The following is a 22189-nucleotide window of genomic DNA, read 5'->3' on the forward strand; positions in this document are numbered from 1 at the left end:
TTTGAGGATAAGCGGGCAGGACGTGGCTATGACTATGGCAGAACAATAACTACTTAAAGGAAAGATAAGGTTTCTTTCCACCTCTAAGTGTATGATACTGTGATACTTTAGGCACTAAAGCAGAGCTAGTTTAAAAAGAATATATACCATATTTTCAGGAATTAAACCTTTCAATCAGTGCTACAAATTATTCAATTGTCAATATCCCAAAGAAAATGTCTTCACCCTGGCTGGTTTGGCTTGGTGGTTAAGAGTGTAGGCCCACAGACCAAAGGGTCAAGGACATGTATCTGGGTTGTACGTTCGATCCCTGGCCCTGGTCAGGGTCGTGCGGGAGGCAACCAATCGACGTGTCTCTCTCATGTTGATGCTTCTGTCTCCCTCCCTCCCATCTAAAAAAAAAAAATTTAATGGAAAAAATGTCCTCAGGTGAGGACTAACAAGGAAAGAAAGAAAGAAAGAAAGAAAGAAAGAAAGAAAGAAAGAAAGAAAGAAAGAAAGAAAGAAAGAAAGAAAGAAAGAAAGAAAGACAGACAGAGAAGAGAAGAGAACAGAAAAGAAAAGAAAAGAAAAGAAAAGAAAAGAAAAGAAAAGAAAAGAAAAGAAAAGAAAGAAAAAGAAAATGTTATTTTAAAGGTCTGATGAAGTAAAGCAGAGCTAAGAACTAAAATACATTCTTTGGTCATTGACTGGTCTTATCAATCCAACGCTAAAGCATGACATCTTCAAACTTACCTCCCTCCTGGAGAGATCTCTGTTTTCCATCCCTAGCTCCTGAAGAAATTGGATCAACCAGTCTCCCCTTTTCGTTTGAATACTTTACCTCAGGAGTTCCTTCACAATACCCTCCTCTGGCTCCTTTTCCTATCTAATCTATAAATATAGATGAACCAGAAGGACTCAGTGCTTAGCCCATTTTTACTTTTCCTTATATCTCTTTAGCAGAACATCTATGAAGCTAACTCCCAACCCCCTTTGAATCCTTGCTCCTTATACATTTTCAGCCTGTGTTTCTGATTGCTTGTTGATAACTATGTGTGGATATCAACCATGATATGTTCTATTACTAACTCATTATAATTGTCTCCTGTGGAAATCCCTAAATGGCTTCCTTCTGCCCAAAATGACATCCAAGAAACACACAATAAAGGCTTCTGTGATCTGATACCAATAATGCCTTCTAGGCCTATCTTCTTTTGAAACTGAACTGTCTATTATATCCCGACAAATCCCCGTTTCTCTACCTCGGATCTTGGTTCACCCTGATTGTCCTGCCTAGTTTTTTAAACCCATTGCTGCCTCTCTGTAAGTGTCATAGTCAAATGCTACCTCCTTCATGATGCCTTTTGTGATCTCTACGGTCAAAAGGACCATAAATTATTTGTTTTATGTACAGCACCTGGTACACAGAGAACATACAAATGCAGTTAAAACTAAACTACTCTATTGTTATTATTAAGAATGCAATGTAGTTAATAAGAGGCTGCATTTGTGACACCACAAAAAAGTTAACAGAGACATAATTTAAATATAAGCTGCACTTGCTTTGCACTAAAACTTTCCCACATGTGAACATTTTCTCAATTTCATGGTAACTGAGTCCAATGCACACACATTTCTGATCCAAATCATTGTACAAACCAAAGACTATCTGTAAATCATTAGCGTGATAAAGGACTAAAAGATTCAAATTTTCAACTTGGGCAAAATTAAAACTCTACATAGAATTAATATAGCAATGCTTTAAAGAAGCAAAAACAAAACCAGGGCTCCTGATGTTTCCTTATTTCACAATTCACTTTAATACAACCGCACTGACAAATACTGAAGAATCTTTTGTGAACCACTGAATACAGGTTATACATATTAATATTATGAGTTTAGCCAATTTTCAATAATTGAATATAGCGCTACACTAATTTTTTTTACTGTTGGGCTCTTCCTTAACAATTACAAAGGTTAACATTATTGTCTTAGAAGAAACTATAAAAGTTTTCTTACCTTCTCCATTCTTCCATCACGCCTCTAAACCCACCCCCACTACAACAGAGCAAACAATAATATCCCAATAAGATCACAAGTCTCCTGTATGAAAGACTAAGATAAGATTCAATAAATTATGCTTGTATTATTCATAACAGCTTAGAAATGAACTAAATGTACATGTTTCCAATTATTTATCATTAGAAAATCAGTTTGTCTTTTATAACATAACTGGAAAGAGAAGATCCAAGAGTCATTCTAACTTAAACACATTACAATCTAAGAAAATATTTGAGCAACAATTCTAAATTTTTCTTGCTATACAAGGGTGAAAACTAAATAATCCATGAAATTAGCATCTACCAGTCCACACTAATAGCAGTAAAAACAGAGGATTCAAATGAGTTATTATGAATAGCAGAAGTAATAAATAAATGGCAGTGCAGGATTTGGATCTTTATAATTCCAAATCTTATGCAAGTTCCATAATACCTATGTCTTGACTAATTTCTTTTAAAAAGATTTGATTTTGGCAGTTGACAATACATGTTACAAATACTTCTAAAATTGGGATTAGTCTGTAAAACTAGCTTTAAATAGAATTTGCTATTATACAAGAACATCATACCTTGGTACATTTTAAAATTCATTGGAAAGTAGCATTACCAATATCAGATAATCAAGTAGGTTAGTTGTTTTTGGAAAACTATGTAATGTGATATAAAGAGAAGGCATCTCTGATGATAGAAATCTCATACTCAGTTTAGTCTTTAGAAATGGCACTAGTGGTATCAAGAATAAACACACAAAACTACCAAGAAGAAAAATACTCATCCACTAAAATTATTGCAGCAAAGTGCTATTTAGATTTCATTGCCTGTTTTGTTTGTTAATCCTCACTCAGGATGTTTTGCCATTGATTTTTTTTTAGACAGAGTGGAAGGGAGGGAAAGTGGGGGGAGGGAGAGAGGAAGGGTGAGAGAGTGAGAGAGAGAAACATTGATGTGAGAGAGACACATTGATTGGTTGCCTCCTGCACAACTTGGACTGGTGCCAGGGATCGAACCTGCAACCCAGGTACGTGCCCTTGACCAGAAATCAAACCTGAGACCCTTCTGCCAATGGTATAATAGCTGAGCCAAACCGGCCAGGGTGATTTTCATTGCTTTTGAATTAACAGTGTTTTTTAATCTAATGGGCATATGCTGCTAATGACAGTGCTATAGGTACTAATTTTATAATATATGACCATAACCAAATAGAAGTTTATATTTCTCTCACAATAAAATGGCCATGAAAAATATCAAAAAGACTTCAGATATTGTTGCTATGTTTTATGAAAGTAACCATTAACCTATGATAAGTCAACGTGATACCCTAGTAAAAATACTAAAGCTAATTTCTGTAGATATAAATTCGTGTGAATTTTTATTAAGATAGAAAAGGACTGTTGTGTTTTCCCTGCTTGCCACATAAAGTTTAGAATAAAACATATGGTTCTGTTAGATTTCATTTAAATATGCAAACACAAAATCAATTTCAAGTTCTTTAAAATGTGGTTCTCCTCAAAGTCAATGGCCTTAATTCACTGACTCACTCAGAAATATAAAAAATTATACCTCCATAATCACCCTAATTACAATCATGTCACTGATTTTTCACAATCATAAATGAAATTTTTAGGCCACTAAAATGTCAGCAGTTCATACAGGAACACTAGTTTTCACTCATTTTTGGCACTAATTTTTACATAATGTATTACATACTCCCCTGCCCTGGCAAATGTCTTAACCAAAGCTTTCTTTGATGGTTTAAATAATAAATGGTTTAAATGAAACACCTACTCAAAGATGTCATCAAGGTAATGGATACTGACAGACTTAAGAAAAAAATCTAGAATTTATTTTTACAAATTTTCCATTTTACTGTCTTATAACTTAAGAAAGGTATGTGCTATATTCCAGGCACCCCAGACAATGTTGCTGCCTAGGAGAACTTAATCCAAGACACAGGCTCACTATAATCACAAAAAACAACTAAAAACACTATGTGTCTAAATTCTGAATTTTTTTTAATTTTTTAATTTTTTTTTTTATCTTCACCCGAGGATATTTTTCCATTTTTTGTACAGATAGAGCAGGAGGGAGCGAGAGGAAGGGAGAGAGAGAGAGAGAGAAACATCGACGTGAAGGGACACATCGAGTGGCTGCCACCCGCACGACCAACCAGGGCCGGGGACAAACTGCAACCGAAGTACATGCCCTTAGCGGGAACCGAACCCGGGTCTCTCCGGACAGCAGGCCGACGCTCTAACCGCTGAACCAAACTGGCCAGGGCTAAATTCTGAAATTTAAAACACCTCAGGCAGATGCAGTATTTCCTATTTCCTCTTCTTTTTTTTTAAATTGAGTTTAGAAAGAGGGGGGGATAGAGGGAGGGAAAAAGAGAGAAACACTGACATGAGAGAGAAACATGGATTGGTTGCCTCTCCAACATGCCCTGACTGGAAATTAAACCTGCCACCTTTTGGTGTATGGGATGATGCTGAACCAGATGAGCCAGGGCTCATATTTCTTCTTTTAATAAATAGTCAGATAAAGGTGTACTCTGGGGTGATTAGAAAAAGACACACAGGAATTTTCTAGGAGATGGAATCATTCATTGTCTTCTTTTGGGTAGTAGTGACTAGTGAATTAAGCACTCAAGAATGTGTGTATTTCATTGAATGTAAATTATCAGTATAAATAAGAAATAAATACATAAGCAAAAACTTTAAAAATAAAAACAATTTTTTTCTTTCACTCCCAAACTCATTATTTCTACTTTAACAAAATACCCACCTACCATTTTATAAAATATTTAGTATAAATAATATAATTTCAAATAGTGAAAAGTGACAAGAAATATCAAATTAACGTTACTTACCCTGCTCATTGAATCGAAGCACTTCCTAACTAATGATTCCACATCATTAGGTCTATCTTGAACATTTATCCAGTCTAACAAAGAAACATTAAAAAAAGGTAGATCCCCATCTTTAGCATCTACTGCAGTTGCATCCTGCTGAGCAGTACTTTGACAAGATTCCCTAATTTCTTTTCCACTTTCAGCATCTGTGGTATCTGGGGCTACATGTTCCGCTGACTTGTGAAATGAGGTTAATAAGGATTTGTTAGTTGTCCTAGGCATATCGGGAGAGAGCACCAGTTCAGTAGAAGTTTTCACCTCAGCCTTTTCTGAGCCTTCATGTTCAGGTAAAGAATCCAGTCTTCCCAAACATTCCCTGTAACTATGTCTGGTTAGGCACTCCAACAGTGGAATCTTGGCCATTACTGAAACCGCAGTTCCTAAACTTAAAATACAAAAGTTGTGTCAATAAAATAACAGGACTACTCTAATTAGAGATAAGCATTTTAGGAGATTACCATGTTATTATTATTACATACATAAATCTTACCACCTCTCTACTATGTTATACATATATAAAGTAATCTAGGAGGTGTTCTTTATAAGACACCTAGTTGGATAGAAAGAAGGGTATCAACACATTTAAATTCTATTCTAAATTAAAGTTTGCCAGTTTACACTAAATAAGCGAATACCTGGTTTTTATCAAACCTTAAGATATATGTGAAATTCAAATTTACACGAGAGATCTGCTATAGTAGTCCCTTAAAGTACAATTTTTTGTCCTTAAGTCAATCACAATCTTATTAAATATTAAGGTAACTCTTACATTCATCAGACCCTGAAAATAAATAGACAGGTAGATGTATATTGTCAAAAGGCATGGGGGAAAAGATGAAATTTTTATGATGTGTCTTCTATAAAAACACATTTAAAATGATTCAGGGTCCTACAGTAAATTAACGTCTCTTAGAGATTCTCTACAAAATAGTTACTTGAAAAGGTTTTTATAAAAACTTTAAAAAAATATTTCTAGTCTTAATTATTCCCTTCCTTCCCAAGATTTGTCCCATTGTCACCTAGAGGTCAGAATCTTCTCAAGATGCATTCCACAAAACACAGAAACTTGATGTTATAAGGTTCATTTGCATAAATGAATGAACGAATTTAAAAAATCCCAATTCAAGGCAATAAACTACCAAACAAACGAACACAAAAAACTGAAAGCACAAACACACATACATACACACACACACATCCCTAAAGGGCTACATTCATGAACTGCTATATTTTTATAGTCATTATAGCCCTTTTAAAAGAAGTAAAGCAAAGCACCAGATGTGCTTATATGCAAACCATCACAAAACCATCTAAACAAAAGCCAGAACACAATGGCTTTTTTCCTTCCTAGCAAGCCTACATCATATGGCCACATTTAAAAAGAATATTAAATTTTCCTTGATTGGTGAATGTTCAAAAAATTTTCCCATTTCCATTAGATGTGTCATTTTTCCATGCCACTTTTACTTAATTGGAAAGTTGGTAGCAAGGTGAGAGGACACAGAGAGTTTTGGGTTTTTAAAAGAAAAGAAATGTGGGTGATCTGTAGCATATATGGTAAAACTGACCCTAATTTAGAGTCTGTAAAAGTCATCAAAATGGGAAAAAAAAAAAAAAAAAAAAGGTCATCAAAAAATGAATTTCAATTATAACATATGGCCTATTTGAAACAATATAAATTACTAAAACTACTGATACATCGCAAAGATATTTTAAACAAACATCATATCCATTTTAATGGCATACATACTGAGTAAGTTTTAACTTGATGTCTTCTATGGATTGCAGATAATTTGAATAAATATTTTCAAACTTGAAAAGTAGCTTTTGGTATGAATTTGAACAGTCCTCTAGATTGGCCATGATTGCAGCCCAGCCTTGGTGTTGAAGGTGTTCATCATGGACCAGACTTTCACAAAAGGAACTAAGTTTCTTGGCAACTTCATACATTTCCTATATTGAAAAAGAAAAACAACAGTAAAAGAAGGTACTGTTTCCATGTACATTTCCATATATGTACTTACATGTATGCATGAATGTATTCTGAACACATTTTAAAGAAAGCATTAAGGAAATGTTTTAGTTTTTATTTATACCGATACAATGAAATGTATGTAGCATAAGATGAAATATTTTTATATATAAGGATATGGAAAGATCAACATATAGTACTGAATTTAAAAGGCAGCGTGAATTCAAAAATTACATTTTCTATTTCTTTTTCATTAATTTTAGAGAGGGAGGTAGGGGGAGGGAGGGAGAAGGAGAGAGAGGGGGAGAGAGAAAAAGAGAGAGAGAAAGAGAGAGAGAGAGAGAAAAGAGAAACCCGTATGAGAGAGAAACGCCGACCTGCAACCTAGGTATGTACCCTGACCAGGAATCAAACCTGCGACCTTCCGGTACACAGTACAATGCTCCAACCAATTGAGCCACACCAGCCAGGGCATCTGTTTTTATATATTACATAAAAAAGCAATTACAAGTGATCTATAAATATAAATGTGAGAAAGTTTTAAAAAGGGCTTAGGGGGAGTGTAGCATCTGGAATAAAGCACACCAGACATATTCCAGTACCTCTATCTCTCTTGGCTGTTCCCTTTACGTCTCTGAGATATGCAAAGATTCCTTGAGAACCAAGAACAAGACATGGCTGTATAAACCGTAAACTAAGAGTTTCTATTCATCACAAGACACCATTAGTTGAATAAAAAGGCAAGCCACCTAATGGCAGAAGATATTTTAAACATATAAAACCAACAAAAATCTTACGTGAAGAATATATAAAGGCACTAATAAAAATCAATCAGAAAAATATTAGCAACCCAATAATCAAGAAACTACAATAACAACTTCACAAAAAAGGATATACAAATGTCTCATAAATGTAAATAAACTTGCTCATCCTTGTTAATTATCAAACAAATACAAATTAACTCACAATGGCCTATCAGAATGATTACAATTAAGAGCACCAAGAAAACCAAGTCTCAGTGAGTTTGTTCAGCAAGTGGAACAATCATACACTGATGATGGGAATATAAATGGATATAACCATTTCAAACAACAAAGAAGAACATAAAGTTGAAAAGAGGCACATCCAAGAGAAAAGCAAAAGCTGCAGCAATAAACAGTGATATTCACAGCAGCTTTAATTACAATAGTCTAAAACTGGAAACAATTTCAATATCCATCAACAGTTAAACTGGCATATTTGTACAACACAATACTATGTAGCAGTGACTACAAATCAGTAATACATGCAACTGCATGAGTGAATCTCAGGAACATAAGGTTGAATAAAAGAGGCCAGATACAAAAAGCCAAACTGTATGATTGTACTTAAAGTTCTAAAAGAGGCAAATAATTTATGCTTTAAGGAAGAGGTGAATGGATACTGACTGGGAGAAAGCAGGGTTTCTGAGGTGATACTATGTTTTAAAATTTGTGTTTAGTTTGTAGAAATGCACTAAAAATTAATGTGTATGTATACAGCTGAATAAACATAAATGTATTGTTTTACTAATTAAGGTATCTATGTTCAAGGTTACACCACAAGTAATTGTGGTGACAAGATTTAAACTCGAGCAATGTGACTAGAAGGCCTCACACTTGCCATCAGTGTCTCTAATTCCTTATATAGTAATGAACTGTTTGACTTAAGTCACTGTTTTGGTTAGAAGAGCTTCTGAGTATTTTAAAATTTAAGATAGCCCTGGCCGGTTTGGCTCAGTGGTTGGAGCGTCGGCCTGCGAACCAGAGTCCCGGGTTCGGTTCCCGCTAGGGGCACGTACCAAAAAAATAAATAAAATAAAATTTAAGATACATTCTTCCCTCCACCTTCCTTTCTTACCACTTACTTAAACATTAAATCTCCCGCATGAACTTGAAGTTCATTTTATCTAAAACAAAACCAAATAACCCAGTTCTCCTTACCCCCAACAAAGCAAAAAATGCTTCATCATAAAGACAATTTTTTTTTTTTATCCTCACCCGAGGATATTTTTCCATTTTTTGTACAGATAGAGTGGGAGGCAGAGAGAGGAAGGGAGAGAGAGAGAGAAACATCGACGTGAAGGGACACATCGAGTGGCTGCCACCCGCACGACCAACCAGGGCCGGGGACAAACTGCAACCGAAGTACGTGCCCTTAGCGGGAACCGAACCCGGGTCTCTCCGGACCGCAGGCCGACGCTCTAACCGCTGAGCCAAACTGGCCAGGGCTCATCAAGACAATTTTTAACTGTAATTAAGTTTGTGAATGTATTATCATTAATATTAAGAATTTGTTCATTTATCATTTATGTTCTTGACTAGGTTTATTTTGTTGCTACTGAGATTGTGCTTTCTATTTCCATTCCAAAGCAGGGCCAGTTCAATAAAATCTGAATGTTTATATATTTATCACATATCCAGTCACCTTACCAAAATTCCTTCTAATAGGTTTTTATTAAATTAGAGGGCTGGTTTTCCCCATTAATTTACACTTATTTCACTTTTGTTTTTTAGTACCTAACTCAGAAGCTCCAAAAGAATACTGAATAGATTGTTTCTAATTTAGGCAAAAATGACTCTCTAGCATTTCAGTGATTTGAAAGCTGGTATTTTTTTATATTTGGTCAAGTCTGTTATATTTATTTTGTTCCCTTCTATTTTATTTATTAAAACAACTGCTGAAATTTTAACTAATGCCTCTTTTGGATAATATTTATATGATCCTATATGTTTTCTCCTATAAAGTATTAATGATTGAGACAATGAACTATATTAATACATTCTCTAATATTGCACCATCATTGCATTCCTATATTGTCCCTTTCTACTATTAATATAGGACTGTTTTTGATAATCTTCTGGTTTTTATCTGTAAAAACAAAGAGTATATTCTGTATTTTCAGAATATCTAGTCCACAGAACCTTCTGATTATAAAAAAGGTATTAAAACCACCCATTTTATAAATTACTATGGTAAAATGCATATGAAATTTACCCATTTTAAGTGTACAATTCAGTAACATTAATTCATTCAAATTGCTATGTAACTGTTACTACCACCATACATCTCTAGAACTTTTTCATCATCCCAAACTGGAACTGTATCCATTAAACAATCAATTCAACATTACCCTCACCTCCCTCAGCATGCCACTGGTAACCATTATTCTACTTTCAGTCTCTATGAATTTGACTATTCCAGGTACCTCATATTATTGAAATCATGCACTATTTGTCCTTTTGTGTTTGGCTTATTTCACTTAGAATACTATCTTAAAGCTTCATCCATGTTGTAGCTCACATCTGAATGTCTTTCCTGTTTAAGGCTAAATAATATTCCACTGAGTAGCATATTTTATCCATTCATCTGCTGATGGACATTTGACTTGTTCCTACCATTTGGCTATAGTAAATAATGCTTCTATAAACACTGCTGTACACTACTATGTTTAATTAAGATGTCCTGGAATAAGTATTACTATCATTTAGCTTGTATTAACAAGCAAATCCAAATTTGACTTACCCTTTTCACAAATTAAATCTTTTATTATTAATTTCACTTTGTTTAGCTTAATGATTTAACATCCATTTTGTCAAATACTAATATTGCTATTTTTATTTTTTCTGTATCTATATACTACTTCTGGTCACAGCAATTTTTATTTGTTCCTTTGATTTCTCTCTTTCTTAAAATTACATGTCCTATTTTGTTATCCTTTAATTTTTATATCTAATATTACATTTCCTATTAATGTGTGGTATCTATACTTTTCAACCAAATCAATTTTTTTTTTCCTTTTTTTTTAATCCTCACCCTAGGACATTTTTCCATATTTTGTTCAGATACAGTGGGAGGGAGGAAAGGAGAGAGAAACATCGACGTGAAAGGGACACATCAAGTGGCTGCCACCCGCATGACCCAACCAGGGCCGGGACAAACTGCAACCGAGGTACGCGCCCTTAGCGGGAAACGAACCTAGGTCTCTCTGGACCACAGGCCGATGCTCTAAACCGCTGAGCCGAACTGGCCAGGGCAAAACTGTATTATTTTAATTTTATTACTATTTAGAGAGGGGAAGGCAGAGAGAGAAAAACATCAATGTGAGAAACATTGATCAGTTGCCTTCTATACACACACCAACTAGAGATTGAACCTGCAACCTAGGCATGTACCTTGACTAGGAATCAAACCCGCCACCCTCTGGTTCACGAGATGACATTCCAACCAACCAAGCCACACTGGCTAGGGCAAAACTTTATTAATTTTTAAATGTGATTCAATTGTGTAGCCTAAATTTTTGTACTCAAACATTTGCACATCAATATTCTTGCATTGATAATAATCCTAAAACTAATCTAAAGAACTCTATTATACATACTGGTTATAGAATTAGTAATTTTAAAAATAATTTTGGCTTCTCAAAAACATTTCTAGACCCTTTAATGTGTATTAAGTATGTCCTAAAAAGATGGCATTATTCTCTATGTTGCGTCCTATGTGAAAAAGGTGTAGTTTCACTAATGTACATGTTAACATTCAACCAAACTGCTAGATTTACTAAAAAAAAAAAAAAAAGCCAATGTTATCAATGATAATTTATTATTTTATCAATTTATTTTTATAAAAGGTAAATACTGCCCTGGCTGGTGGGGCTCAGTTGGTTGGAGCGTCATCCCATACACTAGAAGGTGGTGGGTTCAATTCCCAGTCAGTATACATAACCAGGTTGCAGGTTCAATCACCAGTCAGGGAGCCTGTGGGACGCAAGTAATCGATATTTCTGTCACATCGATGTCTCTGTCTCTCTCTCTTTCCCTCCCTCCCTCCCCCTAAAAAAAAAAAAATCAATAAAAAAAAGGTAAATACTGTTGGTGGATTTTTAAAAAGCATTTATTCATGTCTGAAGGTAAAATGTGTCATATTACTAATAGCGTAGAGTCAATATTACAGACAAGTATTAGGTAAGTAAAAAAGGAAAACCAATGAATGGCAAACAATTCATGTAGACTATAATACAAAATGTATGTATTGGAAAGAAACTTGGTTTTCCTCCAGGACCTAAATATGGATAGGAGTAAAAAGAATCATATTTTTAATAGTTAATTAAGTTCTCTTTATGTCTATTTAAACATAAGTACTTCACTGATTAAAGCAATGTTGAGAAATCATTATCTGCATACCACATTTAGGAAAGAAGTTAAACAAATCATATTTAAGACGACTTTCCACTCTAAGATCTTGTCATTGTTTGACAATATAGAATGACTAATAATGTATGGTCCTGAAATTTAAACACCAGACATCCTAACAAAATATTTTTCTTAATGTTTGTTATTTTTCCCATTTTTTGCATGTTTCCTCTGTAACTTAGAATACTTTTCTATTTAGAGTTATATTTGTTAAATGCAATTTTTAATTTTCAACTGTATTAGATTACATCTCAAAAAATACTTATATCTTACCACTGCAAGCTGTGTCCTTGAAGCAACAGTGTGAAAAACTGCAGGCATCATAAGTGACTCTTCAACCTTTATTTCCATGTCATTTTCTGTTGAAAAGGTAGTTTTAGGAATAGCAGGTGGAAGTTCACATAAGATCATTTCTTTGTTAAAAAGAAAAATTGGATTTGTGTCCTATGAAAGTAAAAATGCAAAAAACAAAAACAAAAACAAAAACTGAAGTAAAATGTTACAAATACTGAACATGCACATGCCCTCAATACATGAAGCAGATAAACCTTACTTCTGAACACTGAGTTCCCAATTCCCTATCTGATGTGAAGCGGAAGCATGTTTGAATAAAAGGGTTGTGAGACACCTACCGTCCCAGCACTGTAGGTGCACACTCTTCTGTCTGCAGCCATACACTCTCCTCCATTGACCACCAGTACCTGGTGCTGAATAGCAATCTTGTATTTGCTATGAATAGCATGCTTAAGGTCTGTCACACTTTAATAAAAAATATATATATATATATCAGTTATTTACATTAGCCCAATGACAAACATTTTTATTATCAAAGTAGCACTATGTAAAAAGATCTAATTAATGAATTTCACTCTGTAAGCTTTCCACCAAAACAGAAAAGTATAAGCTTATCTCCGGAATTGGATTTAATAATTAAGTGGCTAATCTTAGGTGAATAAGTCACCCACATGCCACATCTAAAAGTGACTCTACGAAATACAGGCAGTAGACATATTGATTTTTGTGTTCTTTATATAATGTAGCAAAGGAATATGCTCAAATTAGCCTCAGGTCTGTAAAAATCCTCAGAACACAGGTTGTGTGCTAAAATCTCCACATCACACTACACAATCATATATTAAATCTAAACCATATAAAAATTGTTTCCTTTTCCTATCTTTCAAAAGATCGTTCTCTCCCTAGCCGGGTTTGCTCAGTGGTTAGAGCGTTGGCCTGCGGTCCAGAGAGACCCGGGTTCAGTTACCGCTAAGGGTACATACCTCGGTTGCAGTTTGTCCCTGGCCCTGGTTGAGTTGCGTGGGTGGCAACCACTCGATGTGTCCCTTTTACATGGATGTTCCTCTCTCTCTCCTTCCCACTCTATCTGAACAAAATATCGAAAGAAAAAGGATCATTCCTTTATAGGTAAAGTCGTATTTTATAAGAACTAAAATTTTAAAAAATAATTTCACAGTTTCATTTCTGAAATGAAGATTATTTCCACAAATCATTCATAACATTTTCAGTCAGATTTACTCATTCTATATTGCTATCAAATTGTTATTGCCACCATAAAAATATAAGCATGTTTGGAAATACAGGGTGGGGCAAAAGTAGGTTTATAATTATTCATATAGACAATAATAATAATAATATAAGAATAAACTCTGTGTTTCCTGTACTTACAAAATATAAACCTACTTTTGCCTCACATGTATTTGGTATATCTATTCCCTTCCTGTTTGGCCTCAAAATGTCTCCTCCCCTGAGACATTTCCCTATTTTTACAAATGTAAGAGGGCGTTTATTAGTCAAATATTTGAAACCCCTGCACAGCTAGAGAATTATTAGAAACATGAGACTCATTAATTTGGCTAAAAGTCAACTATTATTTTTATTCATACAAAATCATTTTTTTTTAATATACACAACCAATGGACACAGACAATAGTTTGGGAAAAGCAGGAGAGGGTGAGAGCAAGGAGAAGGGGGTCAATGGGTAAAAAAAAGAAGAGGGACATCATAATACTTTCAACAATAAAGATTTTAAAAATCACTAAAAACATGGGATTGATACATGTTGCTTTATATAGTGTATATAATAATAGTCCCCTTAGCAGTGTCCCATAAAACTCAGAATAGCAATCAGTTATGAGAACTTACTTCTAGTTGGTACTTTTGGTTTGGAATCAGTATGTTTGTGGGTGAGTTATTTCTTGTGAGTAACATAATCATACAAACAGAATAAAGCACAACTTAAAAATGTTAACTTTAGCATTTTACAGAAAGATAACAATATGCTGGGATGAAATACTGTATTTAAGACTTGCTATATCACCACTCTTATTTAACAAAGGAATAGTTTTCACAAAATCAAATTGTTCCTGTTAACTTTTTGCATGCACAAAATGCAAAGCTGATGAGAATAAATGAAACACAGCTCACGTTTGCACTGCAAGTTCAGTGTCAAATGTTAGGGTAGTTCCAGTGTTAACCAGAAATACATATAACTTCATGATGATTTCTCTGGATTCTGTGGGCTTATACCTCACACTCTGAAACAGTTACTAAAAGCAAGAGACAAGAAAAGTGGTCAAATTTAAAAACACATACAAATACCCTCACATAAAGTACAGCCCAACTGTACTACATAAATAATAACAAAAGCATACAGGTTTTTATTTACAATGGCTAACTGGACAATTAAGTAAACTTCTTAAGAACAAATAAATAGCAATGAGACAAGTAAAAAGCATAACTGTTTCACCATTAAAAAATAACTTAAAGAAGCCAGTGGTTAAAAAAGTTTTGTGTACATGTTACACCATTCTACATTATGAATAAAACAAAGAAAAATAGAAAATTTAGTCAAACGTCTAATTCCACGTTTTCCTTATAACAATAAAAGAAGTCTTAAGATAAAACTTACAAAGAGCAAATAAAAGTTGCCACTAACTTTCAAATTAGGGGAAATGAGTTAGTCCCAATTCCTTCTACTCAGCTGCCTCTGAGTTCCATCTGCACTCTCATTTAGAAATCCTCCAGATAAGAAACTCTGGCCCTAATCGTTTTATCACCTCATGAACAGTAGAGTGTGAAAACCAGAATATTTAAGTAGCTTTGCCATTAATACTTGTCAAAGTCAAAACCTCATGTATAAAATAAAATTACTTCATCTATAAAATGAAGGGACAGATTTCAACATTTAGCATTTTATTTTTAACAAGTGGAGGTAAAAATCCCTAAGATTAATGAAAGTGGTGAAAGATAACAATAAATTACCCAAAACTAGTAAGTATCTTTATATTCTTTCCACATGACCTTTAGAGTAAAATTGTCAGGAAAGAAAGGCAAATAAGGTTTTAAAATGAATGCTTCCCAAATCATTATTTTAAATGCCTCAGATCTATTATAAAAAAACTCTATTACAAACGTAGGAACTGTGACTTACCGTCAGGCACTGTGGAAAGGCCTACCACTTTCCTTAAAAAGCAGATTAAAACTGGTTTATGTTTGCTTCATTTGATATTGGCAACTGAATGGCATTACTGGTTAAACTCAGTGAACTGAAAAAGAAAAAAGTTCTGGATTATCACAGAGAGTAATAATTCAGTATGTGACAATAATATACGGTTACTATTCTCTTTCTTTTAAAATTACCTTCTGAAAGAGTAATCTCTACTCAGTCTTTTTCCTACCTGCACATTCACTGAAACTACAAGAATGAGACTTTGACCCACACCACTCCATTAAAAGATATCAAATAAAAGTCTCTAAAGAACTCCTCCAAATCATTAAACCCTACAACCATTCTCATTTCTTAAAATATAATGGTAAAAGAGCCCGAGTTGTGGCCCTATTAATTGTATATGATCTTGAGCAAGTTACTCAACTATTTCAGTTTCTTCTTTTGTTTAAAAAAAAAAAAAAGTTAATATATTAGTATGGTGGTCAGCAGATAAGAATTCCATAAATAACCCAGGCACCTTCTTAGGCACCTCCTCCTCTCCTAACTCTGCAGTGTTCATTAGGGTGGGATCTTAGCCATCCTTCTTCCCCTTTTACAGCTGCTCCCAGGATTGCAGCTCCCACCACTGCTGATTCCCAAACCCAGCATAAATCTCTCTCTAGACCTGGGTTATTTTTACAATCCCTCTCAAACTCAACAAATCCAAATTTCCCATATGCATTTCATTACTACTGTTTCTAAAACTGAACAACTTATTTTTTTCTGCCTCCTAACCTACTTACTTTTCAATTGTTTCTTTCTGTTGATGAATACATTGACCCAGTCTTTTCAAGTGCTATCCTAGATCTTTTGTCTTCCTCACAGATTTTATATATATAAACATCAGTTAAGTACTTATGTCCAGTCAATTATAACACAAATATTTATTGTCTATTCCTATTCCTATTTCTATTGCTATTGCTACTGCCTTAAATCAGGCCCTCGTTCACTCCGGATTTTTACTAAAGCTTTTTACAACCTGCTCCATATGTCCTCTATCCCTGTTTCACCAACCTCCACACTACCTCCAAAGCGACTATTCTAAATGCCAGGCTAACAGAGTTTTCTGCTACTTCAAACCAGCTGTGATTATGATTTTTAGGGTAGCTACCACTTATGAGTATTTACTATATTCTAGGCAACTATTCTAAATGTTTTATTAAATTATTTCATTTGATCCTCACAATAATCCTTGTGATAAGCAAATATTATCATCCTCATTTTATAGATTAAAAACTAAGAATTAAGTAATGTCATAAATTATCAAATCCAGTCAGTCCAACCGCACCTTCTCATCCCTTTAATCAGTACAAAAACATCCAATAAGACAGCAAACATTATATGGCTGCTTCTTTTCCATCACAACCTACCATCTTCACCCTCCCTACAACTCCCAAACACATCACTTCGGCTCCCTGAACAGAACAACCTGTTTAAATAAAGCCTCTGAGTTTTCATCAGAACTGTTTTCCCTATTTAAAATCTTCCTTTCTCTACCTGCTATTATTACTCCCCTTCCCCCTTGCCCTACTCCCCAGCCTCACATTTTCTTTCACAAATTTAATTACAATCACATCATTAGCTGTGCTAACTATGTGTTCTGTCTTTCTATGCTTGTATTTATTTTGATGTTTTTGTTCATCTTTTACACCTCTACTGAATAGCAAGCTTCTTTAAAGCCAGGACTGCACATTCCTGGGAACTAGCTCTAAAATATTTTCTAAATAAAAATGAGTAATTCTGCCTGGCCAGTATGGCTCAGTGGTTGAGCACTGACCCATGCACCAGGAGGTCGCTAGTTCGATTCCCAGTGGGGGCACATGCCCAGGTTGTGGGCCAAACCCCCAGTGGGGGGCATGTAGGAGGTGGTCAATCCATGTTCTCTCTCATCAATATTTCTGTCTCTCTCCCCCCCTCCCTTCCTCTCTCTCTCTAAATAAAGGGAAAAAAAGAATAATTCTATACTAGTAAAGGATTATTTTATATCTTTGTGAAGACGCCTAAGAAGTCACGTACTTGACATCTACCACAGAATTTCTTCAGGTTGTTCTTAAAGAAAGATCCCAAAATTTTCCAACATCATTATCTTCATGACAATAAGGCTCCATTTCATTCATCAGCTCACCACTACCAGTCAGATGCCCTACAAATGCAACCCCAATGACTTGGCCCAACTAAACAGATACTAAAGTTCTACCTAGCTAACAGACACTAAGATATATGCTGCTGTTATGCTATAGATTGGCACCAAATCTTTTAATGAATAAAACAAAGTGACTAGGAAGCCAACAAATTAAAGTAACAAACATAATTGATTATCAGAGCCTCCAAGAAAGAGCTGGGTCCCTGGGTGAATAACAATAAGCAAGGGCCCCTGACAACCCGTGTAGGGTGAAAAAAAACATTTGTTAAAAGTCACTAAAACACCCTGGCTGGGTAGCTCAGTTGGTTAGTGTCATCTCAATGCACTAAGGTTGCAGGCTCAATCCCGTCAGGGCACATACAAGAATCAACTAACGAATGCATAAATAATTGGAAGAACAAATCCCCACCCCCCCTCATAATAAATTTTTTAAGTCACTAAAAGTTTGAGCAATTCATATATCCTGACTTACATTATCGTTTGTCTTTCACTTAATAATCATCTTTCTATATTACTGCAAATGCTTCATAAACATCAATATTGATGGCCAAAAGCATTCCAACTTGTGAATTCACCATAATTTATGTACTTACTATCTCCCAGGGTTTGTTGTTTTTGTTTTTTTTAATTTCACAGATACACATTTTTTTCTTGTGCTTGCAATTATTTCCATAAAGTAGATTCACAGAAGTAAAATTGATGGGTCAAAGCATTCAAATATTTTAAGGCTATTAGGATTGAGTCCTTTACCAATTTATACTACTCAGGAAACATATCTGGTTAACCAGTTGACTATATCCTTTTAATATCATATTTTTATATTCTTGCTAATATTATTTATTTTATATTGAAACACTGTCTCTGATTATTACTTAGTTTGAACTTTATTCATTCACAGATTATCTACTGTGTATCATGCACTATGTAAGGCATGGAATGTAATAGTAAATAAGGTCAACATAGTCCCAGGACTACTATGAACTCAATTACCAGAAAGAACAAAGTCCCTATCTTACAGGGTTAGCTTAAAAACTAAAGACAACATATATATAAAGCACCCAAAACAATGCCTAAGACAAGCACTGAATAAATGTATTAAACAAACAGATGCCGTACACTCATGAGCCAGGCACTGGAAATATAAAAATGATGGGGAAAGTTGTAATATCTGTGGCCAGGAAAAGTAGACATATAAACATGATCTTTCTAAGAAGTGGCAGAGTAACAAGAAAATTTCAAACACACTTATATTGACAAATGAGTAGCCAGAGGGTGCAGCCCCAGAAAAGGCATGCAGATCTCAGAGAAGTTGGCAAGAGAGGAAGCTAGCCAGATAATCAGGAAGTCACATGACAGTGTTCAATAAAGGCTTTATAAATAAAGGATTAAATAGATTGGTTAAAAAAAGTCATCTTGTTTTTTGAAGAATTAGGTAGATAAAAAAGTGGTAACTCGCCCTGGCCGGTTTGGCTCAGCGGTTGGAGTGTCGGCCCGCGGTACAGGGAAAATGGTAACTAACATGGAGAGAATATTGATGATTAATTCATTCATTCATCCAAATCCAATAAAAACTTATTGAGCTTGTGTGCGAGGAGTGGGTATTCTGTTAACAAAACAGACATGATCCTTGTCCTGATGGAGTTCAGTCTTAAAGGAGAAAAGGGCATTGGAAGGAAGGAAGGAAGGAAGGAAGGAAGGAAGGAAGGAAGGAAGGAAGGAAGGAAGGAAGGAAGGGCAAACATAAGCTTAATAAATGCAATTAAAGAAGAGTGGGCAGGAAGGAGATCCTCTTTTAGATTTGGGTCATCAAAATAGGCCTCTATGTGTTATATTTAAATGGGGTTATAGGGCCCAGTCGGTGTGGCTCAGTGGCTGAGTATTGACCCATGCACCAAGAGATCACTGATTAGATTCCTGGTCAGGGCAAATGCTCAGGTCGTGGGCCCAACCCCCAGTGGGGGACATGCAGGAGTGGCCATCTGATGTTCTCTCTCATTGATGTTTCTATCTCTCCTTCCCCCTCCTCTCTCTCTAAAATCAATACAGAAAAAAATAAAAATAAAGGGGTTGTAGGGATAAAAGGCCTGTCATGCAAAGATAGAGTAAAGTAGTACAAAAGTAGGCATAACATTTCTGTGATACTAAATATAAAATATTTATAATAATCACTATATTATTCTGAGTTTTTTGTTTCCTTTTAAATGGTTTACCTTTTTTGCTTTGATATAGTATCACACTTAGAGAAAAGTTATAATAGTACAAAGAACTCCCTTGCACCTTCTATCCAGATTCACCAACTGTGCACATTGTGTACCATTTACTTTACCATTTGAACCACTTCATGCCCCATACATCTCCCTCTCTCTATATATGTATTTCCTCTGAACTATTTGAAAGTAATTTGCAGACAAATGTCTCTTTATCCATAAATACTTTAGAATGTATGTTTGCTAAAACCCAGGATTTTCTAGTACATAACCAAGGTAATTATCAAATCATTAAGTTTAACAGCGAAGCAACATTATTATGTAATCCACAGTCCATATGCAAATTATTACTCCAATAACAACCTTTTTAGTGTTCCCCCTCTGCCATCCAGGATCCAATTCAGGATCATATATTGCATTGAGTAGTAAAATCTATTCACTCTCCTTCATTCTGGATCAGTCCATCAATCTTTCTTTTTCTTTTCATGATCTGGGACAAATAATGCTCTCAATTAATCACAGGCTTTAGAAATTATTAAAGATGACCTCAGTGCCATTCCCCTGGTCCATAACACTTAGAGTAAATGAAGGAATCTCTGGCCCTGGCCAGTTTTGCTCAGTGGTCAGAACGTCGGCCCTCAGATCAGAGAGTCCCTGGTTCAGTTCCCGCTAAGGGCACATACCTCAGTTGCAGTTTGTCCCCGGCCCCGGTTGGGGTCATGTGGGTGGAACACTGGATGTGTCTCTCTCATTATCGATGTTTCTCTCTCTCTCTCTCTCTCTCTCTCTCTCCTTCCTGTACTATCTGAAGATAAATGCAGAAATGTCCTCGGGTGAGGATTAAAAAACCACAAAAAAAAAAAAAAAAGAAGAAGGAAACTCTGACAAGTTGTAGTGGCTACTGTGTGTATTCAAATAAACACCACCAATCACTTCACCTGATACTAAGAAACAGCTCAACCTAAAATCCACAATCATTAACAATGCTGACCAAAAAAAGCTGAGTGAACATGCCCTGGCCAGGTGGCTCAATTAGTTGGGGCGTTGTACCATATACTAAAAAGTTTCAGGTTCAATTCACTGTCAGGACACATACCCAGGTTGAGAGTTCAATCCCGTCCCAGGTACATACAAGAGGCAGCCGACTGTATTTCTCTCTCACATTGATGTTTCTCTCTCTCTCTCCCTTCTCTCTCTAAAATCAGTAAAACATATCCTCAAGTAAGGATTAAAAAACAAAAACCTGAGTTAACAAAATTTATTTGAGAATTTGTATACTTCATGAACAATGTAAACAACTTCAAGAATAGTTCTGCCCTGGCCGGTTTGGCTCAGCGGTTACAGTGTTGGCCTGCGGTCTAGAGAGACCAGGGTTCGGTTCCTGCTAAGGCTGCAGACTGTCCCCAGCCCTGGTCGGTTGTGCAAGTGACGGCCACTTGATGTGTCCCTTTCATGTCAATGTTTCTCTCTCTCTTCCTCTCTCTCCCTCCCACTCTACCTGAACAAAATTTGAAAATGTCCTCGGGTGAGGATAAAAAAAAAGAATAGTTCTGATTGCTTGCAGTGGCTCTAGAACCTAAAGTTTTTGACTCTACTATCTAGGCACACTGGATACTTCTATTTATCCTTTAGCTCATACCTAACAGCTTCTAAGTGATGTTAATGACAGGATGAGATCATTGACCTACCCTGATATGACATCCCATGCACCTATTATCTATTCTTTATGGCCATCAAACTGGCAGCTTTAACCAGAAGCCCCCTTTTTGAATCTTCACTCTCTACATCCTCATTTAATGTCAACTACTATCAAGGGACTACCCTAAGAATTGCAGAGAGAAAAATCTAACTAGTAAGATCAGTCATCATTTGCCCATGGGTCTACCAGGGATGGTTGTCTCTGAGTAAACATCAGGCTTATGACTTACATGGCCACAAATTACTTGTATTTATTTCACATGTATGAAATACATGGCACAGAAAATAATCATCACTAATATTTGAATGATTCATTATAAGCCTGTCATTATGCTCAGTTGTGTTGTAGGCATGATTTACTTATTTTTCATAACATGTAAGATATCTAATTCATTACTGTTTCCTTTTGCAGATGAAGAATAAGATTCAGAAGTTACTCAGCTTGCCTAAAGGTGGCACCTTGGTAAATAAAAGTTCCAGGGATTTAAAACCAGGTCAGTTTAC

The 22189-nt window shown here is 35.3% G+C and overlaps 1 protein-coding gene across 11 annotated transcripts in view; it reads right to left on the bottom strand.

Annotated features, from left to right (window-relative positions):
- Nucleotides 1-22189, bottom strand: part of RB1CC1 (RB1 inducible coiled-coil 1) — an 88143-nt gene that overhangs the window by 54513 nt on the left and 11441 nt on the right. For 7 of the 11 annotated variants that reach the window (XM_036264253.1, XM_036264251.1, XM_036264249.1 and 4 more), the window contains exons 2-7: nucleotides 15581-15695; nucleotides 14575-14696; nucleotides 12765-12891; nucleotides 12406-12576; nucleotides 6701-6903; nucleotides 4909-5335 (exon numbers count right to left, since the gene is read on the bottom strand). In XM_036264253.1, coding sequence (XP_036120146.1) covers nucleotides 4909-5335; nucleotides 6701-6903; nucleotides 12406-12576; nucleotides 12765-12891; nucleotides 14575-14645 — 999 coding nt within the window. In that variant the 5' untranslated portion in view covers nucleotides 14646-14696; nucleotides 15581-15695. Of the gene's footprint in view, nucleotides 1-4908; nucleotides 5336-6700; nucleotides 6904-7524; nucleotides 7576-12405; nucleotides 12577-12764; nucleotides 12892-14574; nucleotides 14697-15580; nucleotides 15696-20350; nucleotides 20478-22189 lie in introns of those variants that run through there. The other 4 variants (XM_036264248.1, XM_036264254.1, XM_036264255.1 and 1 more) reach the window with 4 other exon arrangements.

This window comes from Molossus molossus, unplaced genomic scaffold (assembly GCF_014108415.1).
Source record: "Molossus molossus isolate mMolMol1 unplaced genomic scaffold, mMolMol1.p scaffold_m16_p_16, whole genome shotgun sequence".
NCBI classification, from domain to species: Eukaryota; Metazoa; Chordata; class Mammalia; order Chiroptera; family Molossidae; genus Molossus; species Molossus molossus.